At 41.7% G+C, this 17,641-nt stretch overlaps 1 protein-coding gene across 2 annotated transcripts in view; it reads right to left on the bottom strand.

Annotated features, from left to right (window-relative positions):
- Nucleotides 1-1,153: 1,153 nt before the first annotated feature.
- LOC115482548 (cathepsin S-like) overlaps nt 1,154-17,641 on the bottom strand; it is a 39,386-nt gene continuing 22,898 nt past the window's right edge. For both annotated transcript variants that reach the window (XM_030222425.1, XM_030222433.1), the window contains exons 6-8: nt 14,869-15,028; nt 4,429-4,528; nt 1,154-1,454 (exon numbers count right to left, since the gene is read on the bottom strand). In XM_030222425.1, the coding sequence (XP_030078285.1) occupies nt 1,355-1,454; nt 4,429-4,528; nt 14,869-15,028 (360 nt within the window). In that variant the 3' untranslated portion in view covers nt 1,154-1,354. The remainder of the gene's footprint in view (nt 1,455-4,428; nt 4,529-14,868; nt 15,029-17,641) is intronic.

The raw sequence follows: 17,641 nt of genomic DNA, 5'->3' as shown, positions 1-17,641 counted from the left end.
GCCTATGGATGTTTCAGCCCTGGCCAAGGTAAAGGGGTATAAGCTGAAAGGATTTATAGCAGTCGTGCTCTTTAACCTGGTACAGCTGTGGAAGTAGGATTCTCAGAAAAGAGCCCTGGAGTTTGAAGCATTTGAACCAGCTCAGGGCTTACTGCAAAGACTGAAATTTGTTCCCGAAGGGTAAGGGAAACTGGATAACGTGCTTAAGCCTGATCCAAGTGGGTGAATACCATGTGTTTGCTGCTGGTATGGTAAAGGGAGGTGGTACCTTCAACCTCTAAATGCACAAGGAGGTGAAGGAACAAAGGGCTTGAGATGAAAACAGAGGAACTGTCATATATAAATGAACTTTATGCTAGTAGATAAATGAACTGTGTTCCAGTATGAACTTTATTTCAGTATGCAAAGGAACTTTGGGCCAGTATAGGAGCATGCTTTGTTCAGGTGAAAGAATTTTCTTCAAGACTGTATTAACTGTTGAGAAGGAGAGCACCTTCTGCTGGGAGGGCTTCTAGGTGAGGGCCTATATGAACTTAAAGGTTAAGTGCTCAGGCCCTTGAAAAGACTGATCCTGGAGGTAAGGGTCAGAGATTTGTGTTTGTTCATGGACATGATTTCTAAATATTAAAGAAAGGCCATACAGGAAAGATGGAGTGGAATCGTGGCTCAGGATTATCGAGGGCTGACTGACACCCCAGCTACCCCGTGGAAGGAGATGTTGTGACACTTGTCTGTACAGACTGACCACTGAGATTCCAGTTTGGGGGCTTCAATTTATACTGCCCTTTCTCTGCTGAATAGAGATTTCAGCTAATTACCTTGATGCCTCTAATAGCTATCAGTTGTTGATAAGTAGCTAGAGTGACCACTCTAGAGTGGGATTTGTAGTATGGAGTGTTGCCAGAATTTGGGTTTCTGTCAGATACTTGTGACCTGGCTTGGCCACTGTTTGAAAAACAGGATACTGGGCTAGATGGACCATCGGTCTGACCCAGTATGGCTACTCTTATGTTCTTATGTTCTAAATGTTAGCATTCAAAGTGGCAAAATGAGGTTTGGTGACTATTTTTTCCCTTTGTGCTCATCAGATGTAACAGCCAGTTAATATAAGAATATCTTCAGTAAAGAGATGTCTCCGACACAATATATTTACTAAATATTCTTTTTTTATTAGTTTTCCAAAATAGCAGTGATTTTTGAGAAGCAGAACAGTGTTCAAATCAGGAACAAATAGCATATGAGGACATTAATGAGTCCAGAACCTTGGTTATCAGCAGTGAGGACCTTCCATCAACATACACGTGGGTTCTTTAATAAGATGTCTACAAACAGATGATAATTCCAGCCATCGAGATCACATAAGGTCTGCAGCAGATGCCCACTCACCGATATTACAAAGGTTGACATTGCGTCTGATTTTCACATAGCCATTTTCTCCCCAGTAGTGACCCCAGCTGGAAAAGAATGAATGAATGAATGAATGAAAAGAAAAATTAACACAGAATAAATTGTAAAGACAGTAGAAGAGAAAAGAAGAACTACATCAAAAAAAGAAGGCAAGATTCAGGAGAATAAAAAAAAGACCACCGAAAGAGATCAGAGAATTTAGAAAGTGCTAGGAAGATTATATATTTGACTACAGTTAATTTTCAGAAAATTTTCAGGACTGCATCTCTTTAGAAGATGTATTATTGAAATTCTCCTAATACTCAAGGAAGTTTACTACCATCTTCAAAGGCACATACACACTCACACCAAATAGCCAGGTCCGAGAGTTCATTCAGGGGTCCTTTTACCAAGCTGAGGTAAAAGGGTGCCTGAGGTAGCGTTGGTGCGTGTTTTTGCCATGTGCCGAGGCCCTTTTTTACTGCCGTGAATAAAAGGCTGCCTTTTGCTTTTTTTAAAGGTAATCAGTAGAGATAAAACAAAATAAAACATGAAAAAGAAAATAAGATGACACCTTTTTTATAACTTAGTACATTTCTTGATTAGCTTTCGAAGGTTGCCCTTCTTCGTCAGATCGGAAATAAGCAAATCTTGTTATATGACAGTATATATAAGTGACTTGGGTATAACAAAAGAGAGGGAACAAAGTACAAACTAAAGTCCAAACAAAAAAACAGCACCACGGGCCTTTAAAATGGAACAAAGTTCTTTAATGAATGAGCCTTGACCCGACACGGGCCGTGTTTCGGTGACTAGCACCTGCGTCAGGGGTCACAGTGATGACGTGGAAAACTTGGGGAATAACTCGAATATTTTCATCTACAATATTCCTTACCCCACGTCTCACGTAGCAAAAGTTATAAAGCACCAAGGCACCTTCACTTTCTGTATCCAACTTAAGTTAATCAAAAAATGTCTCCACCCTGTGTGACGTGGTATTAAAAGCAGAGCCTTTTGAGAGCACAGCTTTTCATCCATTTGGATACAGAAAGTGAAGGTGCCTTGGTGCTTTATAACTTTTGCTACGTGAGACGTGGGGTAAGGAATATTGTAGATGAAAATATTCGAGTTATTCCCCAAGTTTTCCACGTCATCACTGTGACCCCTGACGCAGGTGCTAGTCACCGAAACACGGCCCGTGTCGGGTCAAGGCTCATTCATTAAAGAACTTTGTTCCATTTTAAAGGCCCGTGGTGCTGTTTTTTTGTTTGGACTTTAGTTTGTACTTTGTTCCCTCTCTTTTGTTATACTCGGGTCAAGGCTCATTCATTAAAGAACTTTGTTCCATTTTAAAGGCCCGTGGTGCTGTTTTTTTGTTTGGACTTTAGTTAGTATATATAAGTGAGACATCAAAGCATTTCAGTGACAATCTAACAGGGTGGGGATGGAGGTGCATGGGTGAGACAGGGGGATATGCATGGAGACAGGAGAGTGACAAACAAAGCAGTACAATTTACAATTTTATGGCTTATAATGGGCTAGAAAGCCCAGATCTCTGTTAAGTCCTGTCTGGTGGGTGTCAAAATATTTAATCATTCTGACTTCAAAGGTCTTACGTTCCTGTATTGTTTTAAAGTTACCTTTCAGGATTCTTACTATGAAATCACTAGTACAGTGTTCCGTTTTTGTAAAGTGTTGCCCCACATTTAAAGAAATGGCCATGTGGCAAGTGAACCACTTTCTGCGCAGCCATTTCTGGGCAAGGCTGCCAAAAGACACAGCTGGACCTAGGGCAGGACCAGCCCCCCCACTCAGGCCACCACCCTGCCCCCTTACCTTCTTGTGTCTGCTCCTCCCCCTCAGTCTATCATCTCCTGTTCTTGTGTACCGGGACTCGGGTTATCACCTTAACGAAATCACTTGGGCCCTGGTACACAGGAGCAGGAGACAGACCCGGAAGCAGGCAGGCAGGAAGAAGGTTCTGCTCTCTTGAAACCTTGTCAATGCCTGGCCTCCCGTCGGAGGCCTGTATTCGGGGGGGGGGGGGGGCCTTACTGCCACCTATTTACGTGATGGTAAGGGCTTCCATGCTAACCCAGGGGTACAAAAATAGAAAAATAGAAAATATTTTTGTAGCGCTAGAAATGGCCCACACTGGGGTTAGGAACTACTGCCAGGATTCTGCGGTAGTCCCGATCTGGCACATGGCAAAGCAGCGGTAGCCCTTCCACACTATGTAAAAGGGCTCCTCAGTTTGAGAATTAGGAGGATCTGTTGATAGAACCTCAGAAAGAGACACATTATTACTTTGGAGTGGGAAAAAATGGACCCAAAGCAAGCCCTCCAATTTTAGGGGAGTCCCAGGGGTGGACTTGGGAGAGGGCAAAACATACCCCCTCCCCCCCCCCCATGCGTTAAACATACTTTTGCTGGTGGGGATGCAGAAGACCCACCAGCCAAAGAAATGCAGTGACTGAACCACTTCTCGCCTCCATGTGCTGCTTCTGTAATGCGGAAGTCAGCAGCATGCCTCCAGCTGTCAACTCTAGAACTTTCCAAGCATGCTCAGGTCTTGTGCAAACTGAACATGCTCGAGAAGTCCCAGCGTGAACAGCAGGACTTCAGATTTACAGAAGTAGCTCAAGGAAGAGGGAAGCATCTCGAGCACTACATTTCTTTGGCTGGTAGGGCTTCAGCATCTCTGCCAGCCATTTAAGGGGGTGCTGCAGGTTAGAAGGGCACCCTGTGGCTACGCCACTGGCTCAAAATTGTCTATTTAAAAGGACAATACACTTTTTCTGGGACAAAAGTTCTGCTTTTCCCAGACATGTTGAGACCTAAGCAAGGGAGACTGAGTGCTTTGTACATTTTAACATTGTTAGAGGGTATTTCTCTTTTTGGTGCAGTTCTAAAGACAAAAATAAGTAAATGATTCACTCAGGGTCTTTTTAAGGAAACAGAAAGTGAAAGGCAAGCCTATTTATCTTTTGTATTAGTGTCTATGCAGTGTAATAGTGAATTCTCAAAGGGTTTCCATCATACCTGTTCTTTACTATCCAGTATTGTTCATAGTCCAAAGATCCATAACCCACAACAAGCATTGCATGGTTACTATACTCAGCACACTCATCATCATAGATTCCTGGTGGTGGCAGTGGATGGAGGGAGGGGGAGATAGAAGAGACTTTATTACATGTCAATTTTGTATATGTATCAAGACAATAATTGTAAATTTAGCATCGCCCACTGTCAATATTCCTGTCTACACAATAAACCTATACCTCTCTCTTCTTTTGTCCCCAGCACAGTTCTGAAGGGGAATATTTACTTTTGAATGGTCTGGTGGGGGGGGGGGGGGGGGGGTTTCTTCATTTTTTAAAATTTTGTTCGTTGGGGGGGGGGGGGGGGGTGCTGTTGAGCACCATGTGAGCAGGATGTGTGTTAGCCGAGCTCCCACCAAAGTCAATATAACTTAACCAAATAATATAACTTAAGCAAATAAATTGAAAAAAAAAAGGAAACTCTGCTTTTTTTCCTTTATATAATAACACGGATAGTGTGATTATTAAAGATGACATCAATTAAAGCAGGTAAACGGAATAGAACAGAGCCTGCACCTCCACAAAAGAACACTACTATCGATTCTGATGAAAATGCTGCAGCCATATTAGAAGAAATCCGCTGCCTAAAAGAACTCATGTGTGAAACTAAAGGTGATGTCACAGAAATAAAAGAAGACGTTTCCACCATTAAATTGGAACTATTGAGATTCAACAATATAATAGAAATTCTTGAAAACAAAGCTAAGGTTGCTGAAGAGAACATCAAAATACTTCAACCTCAATGTAAGAAAATCACTGTATTGGAATGTGAGCTGGAAGATGGTAATAACCGAACGAGACGCAACAATATTTTCGTGTACTTGGTCTACCTGAAACAACTGAAGGATCTAGTATGACTTCCTTTCTGGAAAAATTCATTCCTGAAATATTAAATCTAAAATTTAACAAAGATTTCAAAATTCAAAGAGCACACAGAGTGCCTACCTACCGGAGCTCACATGATAGATATTCGAGGCAAGTAGTGCTCAAAGTTCTCCGATATAACCAAGTATTTGACATAATGCAACAAGCAAAAATTAAAGCTCCAAACATGAAGGATCGACTTTGCATTTCCTGCCGGACCTCAGCAAGAACACCATTAGCAAATGCAAGTACAAGCTTGTTACTTGGCTATCTCTCTCCGCTCTGCCTTCATTCAAATGGAACTAGAACTGCCTGCTAATCAACTCTGTCTGAAGTTATCTCTTACTTAATTGAACAATAGGCTGTTCAGAGCTCTTGTTTAATGTTGTTTACAGAGCTTTTGATGTCAAATTTGCACTCAATGATAGTGGCACTTTGTCAATTAGCTCAAAAGCTGTAATGCTTAGTTAAAAGATAGCCTACTGTGTAATTATCCTTATTAGCAGTGCTAACAAAACTATACAATCTGCAATATGGTGGATTTGATATCTTCTTACTATATTTCCCACGCTGACACTTATAAACTCACAGATATACTAATATAAATATATCCACAGTGCTCACCAAATTTGAATAGCATGGAGATTTATGATCTTGTCAGCGAAGTTTACATTAATTCAGTGATAGGATTTATGCTATTAAAGATATATTCTACAGTCTATTTATCTTTAATTGCAGTGCTTTCAATGTAATACAGTCTGCCAAATGTCAGTTTTCCTTTCTCCCGCGCTGCTGTCTAGCATCACAGCGATTGCCATATTTAACAGGGTGATGATTGGGGTATTAAATCTGTGCTGTGTTTGTATAGTGGTTGGCAATACAAACACAAACCCATTTATTGTCTCTAATCAGGTAGAGTCAAAAGTAAGGCTGTATTTTTGATGAGATTCTTGATGTTCACTTATACTTTGATAACAGCGCTCACAGAATCATTCAGCCTGCAGTTTGACGTTTCTCTTTCTCGCACAGCTGTTTTTGATATGAAATCTATATTATTGTTGATATGTCTACGGTTCTCAACAAATTCAACAGCATGACATTTACAGTCTTTCCTTTTATCCTGCGCTCATTAAATGATCTTGAATCAAGCTCGTATACTTATCAATGAGTATGTTAAAGAAACATTAGATAATGCTTTTGGTTGATTCAATAAAGCTTAACAACATCAATGACTTACTGATTAGTTTTCATCTTCTCTTTCTACACTGCCACTATGGTATCAGTGTAAAAACCATACTGTGATTAAATCAGATGGTTCACAACATAAAAACAGACTATACTAGGATTATCTCAGATGGTTGCAATATAAAGATATTTGTATTGCTATTATAACATGATATATTATTGTTAATGCATCTTTATTAACTATGCATATAATGATATATAGCCTACGACATGTTGTTTTTCCTTTTCTTACACCGTCAAAGTGATTATTTCCTCTAAACCATGAATTGGTTGTAGGGGAAAAAAAAAAAAAAAAAAAAAAATATATATATATATATATATATATATATATATATATATATATATATATTGCACTATCTCTGATATCAAATATGACCCAAAGACATACTATCAATGTTACTATTTTTCATATATTATGCTCTTTTCAAACTCCTCTTATTGACCTATAAGTGCATTCACTCTGCAGCTCCTCAATACCTCTCCACTCTCATCTCTCCCTACATTCCTCCCCATGAACTCCATTCACTGGGTAAATCTCTCTTATCTGCACCCTTCTCCTCCACTGCTAACTCCAGACTCCGTTCCTTTTATTTTGCTGCACCTTATGCCTGGAATAGACTTCCTGAGCCGGTACGTCAAACTCCATCTCTGACCGTCTTCAAATCTAAGCTAAAAGCCCACATTTTTGATGCTGCTTTTAACTCCTAACCCTTATTCACTTATTCAGAACCCTTATTTTATCATCCTCACTTTAATATTCCCTTATCTCTTGTTTGTCCTGTTTGTCTGTCCTAATTAGATTGTAAGCTCTGTCGAGCGGGGACTGTCTCTTCATGTTCAAGTGTACAGCGCTGCGTACGTCTAGTAGCGCTATAGAAATGATAAGTAGTAGTAGTAGTCTTTTACACATGGTGGGAGTCTCCTAGGTGTAACACTCTCTCCCTCACTTTATTATGTGCATATCATCCTATGCCATTACACTTGTGCTTATGTTATTGTTTTCTTTGCACAAGATTAGCATCAGTGCATGTTTAAGTCATTCTCTCACACAAGTATTAAATAACGCTTGTTTCCTTCTCTATAAGTTACGGAGTTTATATCAGACTAAGTCACCAAGAAGTTTCATAAATAATTGTTATGGTTATTAAAATAATCTCTCTCAATGTAAAGGGTCTAAAAAATCCTATTAAGAAAAAAAATCTTCAATTATGTCACAAAATTAAACCCTGATATAATTATACTACAAGAAACCCACCTATCAGTTACCGAAGCTAATAAGATCTCACCACGCTGTCCTGATGATGGCTTCAGATGAGACTGGAGCAGAATCTCCCCAGATGCTATCTCAGCTGTCTGTGTCTTAGATGTAGTGCAGGTCTTTCTCAGCAAACAAGTAGGTTTCCGTCTCTCCGTTGGTTTTCAGAGCCAATATCTCTGCCACAGGTATTTCCACCAGTTATCCAGGTCACAAGGTTGGTATCATACAGTCTCTGGCTCACCCCGAGCCTTGCTGGATTTCTCAGGTCCTTACCAGGTACTCCTCCTCCAAGGGTCTCCGACTAACTAACTTCTCCCACTCTCCCCACGTTCTTCCAGATCTCTCGGTCGGGTGATAGCCTGGACCAATTATGATCACGTACAGTCCAGTGCATGGGCAAGAAGAATTCTTTGTTTTGTGACCTTAGAGATAGTAACTTCTGGTGCCATGAGTATGACTCCCTTCCCAGCTTCTCAGAGATAGAAGGGGGATGGTTGGAACACAGAATGTCCTTGGCTTCAGCAAACCTGTCAGTGATTTTCCACAAGCTGAAGCTGGATCTTGCTGACACAGAGATGTGCAGGTCAGAGGGTTGTAGCAGCCATCTTATTGTACCAAGATGTCATAGGCTTGTATAGGCCAAGACCAGCTTATGTAAGATCACAGGGAAATACCCCTACAGTCCTCTGGGGAGGCGCAGAGCAGAGGCGAACCAGGCATTGAATACAAACAAGATACCAGACATGGCAAATAGGACACACTCAAGACAAGCAACAAGCACCACCAGAAAAGGGAGATAGACCACTCAGGCGGGCCGCAAGGCCGATCTGGAACCCACTCATACAGAGTCCAAGATTATGGGTCTCACAGCTGAACTGAAACCGAATCATACCAGAGGGAAGGGAAAAGAAACAGAACAGAATCTCTTGAGCAAGTACTACTCAAGCAGTGCACACACACTGCACTAAACAGAGCCACAAACAAGGGGTCAAAAAACCCTACACAATGGCACAAAGAAACTGAAGAGGAAAAGACAACCAACCCCACTTAGACTCACATGGTAGAAATCACAAGTAAAAGATAAGAAAACCACACAGGAAGGCAGCACAGGACTGGGCTTAGAACCCCAGCTATAAATGAATAGTCGTAACCAAGTCAAAAAGACATCACACAGAGAGGTAGCTCAGGACTGAGTTAGTAGTCCCAGCTAAACGGAAGAACTGTCCACCCATGTCAAACAGAGAGGCAGCTCAAGGCTGAGTTAGTAGTCACAGCTAAACAGAAGAACCACCCACTCAAACACAAACAGAACCAAACAGAGAGGACACTCAGGGCTGTGCTAGAACCACAGCTATAAACAAATAATCCTAACCAAGTCAAACAGAAATCACAGAGAGAGGTAGCTCAAGGCTGAGCTAGTAGTCCCAGCTAAACAGAAGAGCTGTCCACTTGTGCCACACAGAGAGGCAGCTCAAGGCTGAGCTAGTAGTTACAGCAAACAGAAGAACCATCCACTCAAACAGAATCAAACAGAGAGGATGCACAGGACTGTGCTAGTAGACACAGCTAAACGGAAGAACGGCCCAGTCGTGCCACATAAAGAGACCACTCAAGGCTGCGCTAGTAGTCACAGCTAAAAGAAAAAGCAGCCCACTCAAACACAACCAGAAACCTCACAGAGAGAACTCAAACAGAAAGCACACAGGAAAACCTCAAGGCAAGGCCACACAAAGGAACACTCACGGCTATGCCACACAGCATTCAAGGATAAGGGAAGCCACTCATGAAGGAACATTCTAAGCTGTACCATACAGCACTCAGGGAAGAGGGAAGCCACTCAAAGGAATATTCAAGGGTGTGCCACCAGGCACTCAAGGAAAAAAAGGAAGCCGCTCATAGGAATACACAAGGCTGGCCAGGCAGCACTCAAGGGTATAGGGAAGCCACTCATAGGAACACTCTAGGCTGTACCATACAGCACTCAAGGGTAAAGGGAACCCACTCACAAGAATACACAAGGCTGTGTCACACAGCACTCAAGGATAAAGGGAAGCCATTTATAGGAATGCACAAGGCTGTGCCACAGAGTCAAATATCAGACACTAGAGACAAAGGGCAAAGCAAGCAAACAGGCAAATCTGCCTTTACATACACAAATCAGATAAGGAGCAATGCTCACAAGAATCAGGAGACAAACACAGCAGACAAAGAGTTAAAGCAGGCTAAAGGGAAAGGCTGCTTCTAAAACACATCAGAAAGAAGCAGGGCTTACACTGCAGTCAAATGTTTAAAGAAAACAAAGGGAAAAACAAACAATGTTTTTACCAGAACTCAGCCAGCACCCACAGCCAGGTAAGGAAAAGGCAGGCAGAGACAGAGCACACACAGCTGCACGTAAGCAAGATAATCAAGGAAAACAACAACCGGCTCTCTGAACAGAGAAAGGTAACAAGGGAAACCACACAAGGAAACAGAACAGGCTTATGCTGGAGAGCCTAGATAACAAGGAAGGAATCTATTCAGGTACAAACCAGAACCACACACACAGAAAAACAGAACAGGGCTTTGCTTGGGAGCTAAGTTAGCAGGCATGCAATCCATACAGATTCAAACTAGAACAACACACACAGAGAAACAGAAGAGGACTTTGCTTAAGAGCAAACCTAACCGGAAAGTAATCCATACAGATTCAAACCAATATCACACACACAAGGCTCAGGGCAGTGCCCAGAGACACAGCTTAACAAGAAGACCAGTTCCCTCAGAATCAAACAACAGTACAACAAAAAAAAAGGGAAAAATAGACCTGTTGAAAAGGCCACGCAGGAAAGCTCCCTGGGTCATAAGTACATAAGTACATAAGTAGTGCCATACTGGGAAAGACCAAAGGTCCATCTAGCCCAGCATCCTGTCACCGACAGTGGCCAATCCAGGTCAAGGGCACCTGGCACGCTCCCCAAACGTAAAAACATTCCAGACAAGTTATACCTAAAAATGCGGAATTTTTCCAAGTCCATTTAATAGCGGTCTATGGACTTGTCCTTTAGGAATCTATCTAACCCCTTTTTAAACTCCGTCAAGCTAACCGCCCGTACCACGTTCTCCGGCAACGAATTCCAGAGTCTAATTACACGTTGGGTGAAGAAAAATTTTCTCCGATTCGTTTTAAATTTACCACACTGTAGCTTCAACTCATGCCCTCTAGTCCTAGTATTTTTGGATAGCGTGAACAGTCGCTTCACATCCACCCGATCCATTCCACTCATTATTTTATACACTTCTATCATATCTCCCCTCAGCCGTCTCTTCTCCAAGCTGAAAAGCCCTAGCCTTCTCAGCCTCTCTTCGTAGGAAAGTCGTCCCATCCCCACTATCTTTTTCGTCGCCCTTCGCTGTACCTTTTCCAATTCTACTATATCTTTTTTGAGATACGGAGACCAGTACTGAACACAATACTCCAGGTGCGGTCGCACCATGGAGCGATACAACGGCATTATAACATCCGCACACCTGGACTCCATACCCTTCCTAATAACACTCAACATTCTATTCGCTTTCCTAGCCGCAGCAGCACACTGAGCAGAAGGTTTCAGCGTATCATCGACGACGACACCCAGATCCCTTTCTTGATCCGTAACTCCTAACGCGGAACCTTGCAAGACGTAGCTATAATTCGGGTTCCTCTTACCCACATGCATCACTTTGCACTTGTCAACATTGAACTTCATCTGCCACTTGCACGCCCATTCTCCCAGTCTCGCAAGGTCCTCCTGTAATCGTTCACATTCCTCCTGCGACTTGACGACCCTGAATAATTTTGTGTCATCGGCGAATTTAATTACCTCACTAGTTATTCCCATCTCTAGGTCATTTATAAATACATTAAAAAGCAACGGACCCAGCACAGACCCCTGCGGGACCCCACTAACTACCCTCCTCCACTGAGAATACTGGCCACGCAATCCTACTCTCTGCTTCCTATCTTTCAACCAGTTCTTAATCCATAATAATACCCTACCTCCGATTCCATGACTCTGCAATTTCTTCAGGAGTCTTTCGTGCGGCACTTTGTCAAACGCCTTCTGAAAATCCAGATATACAATATCAACCGGCTCCCCATTGTCCACATGTTTGCTTACCCCCTCAAAAAAATGCATTAGATTGGTGAGGCAAGACTTCCCTTCACTAAATCCGTGCTGACTTTGTCTCATCAGTCCATGTTTTTGTATATGCTCTGCAATTTTATTCTTAATAATAGCCTCCACCATCTTGCCCGGCACCGACGTCAGACTCACCGGTCTATAATTTCCCGGATCTCCTCTGGAACCCTTCTTAAAAATCGGAGTAACATTGGCTACCCTCCAGTCTTCCGGTACTACACTCGATTTTAGGGACAGATTGCATATTTCTAACAGTAGCTCCGCAAGTTCATTTTTTAGTTCTATTAATACTCTGGGATGAATACCATCAGGTCCCGGTGATTTACTACTCTTCAGCTTGCTGAACTGACCCATTACATCCTCCAAGGTTACAGAGAATTTGTTTAGTTTCTCCGACTCCCCCGCTTCAAATATTCTTTCCGGCACCGGTGTCCCCCCCAAATCCTCCTCGGTGAAGACCGAAGCAAAGAATTCATTTAATTTCTCCGCTACGGCTTTGTCCTCCTTGATCGCCCCTTTAACACCATTTTCGTCCAGCGGCCCAACCGACTCTTTGGCCGGTTTCCTGCTTTTAATGTATCTAAAAAAATGTTTACTATGTATTTTTGCTTCCAACGCTAATTTCTTCTCAAAGTCCTTTTTTGCCCTCCTTATCTCCGCTTTGCATTTGGCTTGGCATTCCTTATGATCTATCCTGTTACTTTCAGTTGGTTCTCTTCTCCACTTTCTGAAGGATTGTTTTTTGGCTCTAATGATTTCCTTTATCTTACTGTTTAGCCACGCCGGCTGACGTTTAGTCTTTTTTCCCTTTTTTCTAATACGTGGAATATACTTGTCCTGAACCTCCAGGATGGTGTTTTTAAACAGCATCCACGCCTGATGCAAGTTTTTTACTCTGCGAGTTGCTCCTTTCAGTCTTTTTTTCACCATTTTTCTCATTTTGTCGTAATCACCTTTTCTATAGGAGTAGGCTGATGATGTCTCAAGTAGGAAATTAAGCAGAAGCAGGGAGACCAAAGTGAGGCTTTGCTTCAGGGACACCAAAGTGAGGCTTGGCTAACAGAAAGAACAACAACAGGAAAAAAGGCAGACTGGAGAGGTCACACAGCTAGATACAGAGAAACAGTAGGTCTGGACATAAGGGCACGGCCACAACCGTGACACTCATGAACAATGGAACAGAATTGGAGTCCTTCATCGAGGAACTGAACAACCACAATGAAGTCATTGCTGCTGAAAGAGTGTGGCTTACATTCAACAAACCCAAACAGGAGGAAGTCCGTCACATGATAACAAGATTCTCTACATCATATTGCATGTTGGTATATGCCCAAATTACATGATGATAGAAGCCCTAACCCTCTTCCTCAAACAATTCACAACCTACATGACAACAATGCTGGAGTGGAGGAGTGGCCTAGTGGTTAGAGCACCAGTCTTGATATCCAGAGGAGCCCATTTCAATTCCCACTGCTGCTCCTTGTGATCTTGGGCAAGTCACCTAACCCTCCATTGCCTCAGGTACAAGCTTAGAGTGTGAGCCCTCCAGGGACATACCCAGTAAAATTACCTAACCCTACTCTACCCAAACTGTCAGAAACTTGTATACAGGTCTGTCCATTCAACAGAGTTCTCATACATACCAAATAATGGAACTCTCTTCCTAAGGACCTCAGATACACGTCCCACTACCTAGAATTTCGTAAACATCTCAAAGCTTTTCTGTTCTGGAAATTCCTCCTTGAGAACAACACTACATATCCGAGACTAAGAATCATCACCCCCCACCCATTTGCTGCACACCGCATTCCTGGATATAACACAAATGATGCTATCTAACATGTTCTTACTTTAAAATTTGTTAGCCACATTGGACCAATTCATTTTGGAAAATCGTAGGATATAAATGCTGTTATAAATAAATAAATAAATAAATAGGATCTCTAAGGGAGTGATAGGGAGAGTAGATGACATGGATGAGTAGACTGGATAGGCCATATGATCTTTATCTGTCTTTATTTTTCTCTGTATGTTTCTATGCGGATTTACAAAGCCCGCCTTTTTTTTTAATTTCTCCCTCCTTTCGTTGTCATACCTGCTATGATTTATCAATGGCAATGTCTCCAAATGGGTTAGTTTTGCAAATACCATGACAATAAAGAACCTCACTCCTAAGCCAGGGTATGTGGAATATGATCTCAGTTTTTCAAATTTGCACTGTATAAAGAATGTGAAATTTAATACACCTATGCCTGAGTTGCATACAGGCGGGGGTGGGGTTATTTTATAAGAGGCCATTTACCTGCATATAAAAGTAAAAACATGTGAAAAAGCCTTTTCATAAAATTATCCCAGAGAGTTTCCAGAATAAACACATGTAAATTCTTATTTGTCATGAATGTTTGTCTTGACTAGACTGTAAGCTCTATAGAGAAAGGGTCGCCTCTTACTTGTGCCTGTGCAGCACTGAATATGTCTAGATTTTGTTTTCTGAAAATATGTACATTAAACTAAATTAATTTAGTGCTTTAAAAATTATTAGTTGTAGTGGTGGCTGGAAGTTACTGCTTCCTATGGGGGACAGACTTGTTTTTCTCTGGCATTTGCTGTTAATGTCACCCTCAGAACTTGTCCAGCTCAGTTTATCATCCTCTGCAGAACATCTGAATTAAAGTGACAATGCGCATGAAGTGAAGAATCATTTTGACATCATTTGTGGAACCATGTGACTTGCAGCAGTAACCAGAGCTCTGTGATATAGAGAGATTTCCTGCTTTTTCACAGTACCTCATCTCCTCTACCTTCTACAACATCTGAACAGAGCACAGTCTAATAAGAAATGCAAAACTCTGACCTCTGTCGTAGAGTTGGAAGTTAGGATGTACAGCAAATGTTATAGACATAGGTCCATCAGAAGCCAATGCAGATGCAATGTTGTCTTCTGTAGCCAAATTATAGAATTTAGAAGAGTTCAGTGCCAGGGCTTGACGATGTTTGTATCGACATTCACTGCCCTGTGGAGAGAAAATATTAGCAAGGGAGAATATGCTCGGCTCTTGCAATGAGAATCAGCAACAGAAAACAGTGTTAAGGAAAGGTTAAGCCATATCACATTTCACCCCATTGCATCTCTATACTTGTAGTCATGCTTTTCCTAGGGATGTTGCAGTCCATAGCGTAGTCTGCTTCCTTGCCTAGTCTACCTAAATGCTTAGAAATTAAGTCTCACAAAATTAGCCAGGTCAATATTCAAAGTCATTTACCTGAATTACTGTATCAGAAGCACTATTCTCAGTCATAAGACCAACTCTAAAAACTTTAAAAAATGTATACTATCTTTGACCATGTCTTCAGCAACAAATTCCAAGCCTAATTATGCATTGGCTTAAAAAATACTTTCTTAACTTGTTCCTAATTCACTACTGGTGAATTGTATGGGTGGCTCCCTAGCCCTACTGTTATGCATTAACTTTTCCTAAACTATTTATGGTTTTATGAATCATATTCCTTCTGAAGTGTATTTTCTCTAGCCTGAAGTGGTAAAAGTCGCGCAGCAATGCCGACACAGCCCATTCAAAGTGAAAAGGCTGTGTCTGCATTTCCGCACCAACAGCTGCTAGCGTGGCTTTGTAAACAGGGGGGAAAGTATTTTCTCATAGGGAAGCCATTCCATCACTGTTAAATCTGTCCATTTGCATGATCAAGTTTTATTATGTTATCCTACTGTGAAGAAAGTCAAGTCTGTAAAATTTTTGTCATCATCTTTTTTGTATCAGGCTCTCTCTTTATGGAATTGTTTACCACTTGAACTCAGAAAAATCAGAAATTACTCAGTCTTTACAAGGTTGCTTAAGATTTTCCTATTTTGTACATATGTTGTATCTGGAGCTAAATGATATTATTGTTTTGATTATTTTGCTTTTCTTTTAAAATTATTTAGCAACTTTGTTAGCTTTCTTGAAGAAATGGTTCAATTATTTCTATCTTATCATTACCTGCAGTGGACTATTTTGGTATCTGTAGGCTTTAAGCTTTGCATGCAATGTAATGATGCTCTTCTCTGTTCCCTTTTAGTTCTACCATATCTTTCTTTGAGATGAGATGAGATGAGATGACAAACACTATTCAATGAATAGTGCCAAAGTTAGGTGCCTAAATCCAGTGTGCGGTGCTTGAATTCTACAAGAGAATCTTGGCACTCAAATTCCATTACAGAATAGTAGCGTAAATCATCATTTATGAACCTACATTTAGGTATGAATGGCAGGCATAAATGTGCAACCTATATATAGCACTTTAGTACATAAATAGCAGTATTCTATAAGCTACACGTGTAAAATGTAGCTCTGCCCATGCCCCTCCCCTGTGAATGCCCCCTTGCACTTTTGTGTTATGCAGCTTGCATCCTCGCATTAAAGAATACTACTGCAGCCACACTAAGGGAGAAGAAATTTTGGGTGGGCCCCGGGAAACCCAGGCCCACCCGTGTCTACGCCACTGTAACACAGTAAGGGGTCCTTTCACTAAGTTGCAGGAAAAAGGGCCTTGCAGTAGCAGCGGGTGCTGTTTTTCCCATGCTCCAGGGCCCTTTTTACTGCAGCCAGTAAAAAGCCCCCCCAAAATGTCCAATAAGATAACTCTTACCGCATGGCCATGCGGTGGGGAGCACTTACCGCCACCCATTGAAATGGTGGTAAGGGCTCCCTCGGTAACCTAGCAGTGTGCAGCGATGCCCAATTACCACCAGGTTTATTTTTTCTCTGGAAATGGCGCGCACTCGCCCTAGAACTACCGCTGGTGGCTGCATTGGGCCGGCGGTAGTCCCAGAATAGTGTGCAGTAAGCCCGCATTGGGATTACTGCCGCTTTGTAAAAAGACCTCTAACATAGTAAATGACATTCTGCCCAACAAGCTAAAGTCATAGCATATGGTATAATGAGATATTACATATGCATATGTGATCTTCATCTGTCCTTGCCATTTTTGGAGCATAGACCTTAGAGATCTGCTCAGCACTGGTTGTATTCCCCAACTACTGGACTTACTGTTGAAGCCCCACTCCAACCCATCCAGGCCTGTTCAGGCATGATCAGGATACTGACTGTAGAAATCTGCCTGGAATTGGCCTTATTTCCTAATTACTAGAGTTGCCATCTAAGCACCGCTAAGTTTGTTTTGATTCTATTCTTTTTCCATATAGGATCCTTTAGTGTTTATCCCACGTTACTGTTTTCATCTCCGCCACTTCCAGCGAGAGGGTATTCCAGGTATCTACAACTCTCTCTGTGAAAAAGTACTTCCTGATGTTATTCCTAAGTTAACCCACCCCACCCCCTAATATTTACATTCCCATTTAATTCTGCCAGGCTGCCCTGCTGCATTGAAAAGCAGTACATATCTTGCCCCTCCAAAGCAAACTGGATGAGGTAGGCTTTAAGCACATGCATGTGTTCAAGGGCCCTCTGCTATGCACAGTGCTTTTAATTGTTACAATTGCAATGTGCATGTGGCCTTCTTGAATTTTGTCTATTCTCCTAAGGATGTGATTAGAAAGTGTCAAGTAAAAAAAAAAGGTTCTGTAAACCATTAATTTTGGAACAACCCAAATCATTGTGAATGTATCTTTA

This window comes from Microcaecilia unicolor, chromosome 1 (genome assembly GCF_901765095.1).
Source record: "Microcaecilia unicolor chromosome 1, aMicUni1.1, whole genome shotgun sequence".
NCBI classification, from domain to species: Eukaryota; Metazoa; Chordata; class Amphibia; order Gymnophiona; family Siphonopidae; genus Microcaecilia; species Microcaecilia unicolor.
The sequence above is the reverse complement of the archived record's forward strand: the minus strand, read 5'-3'. Positions and strand labels throughout refer to the sequence as shown.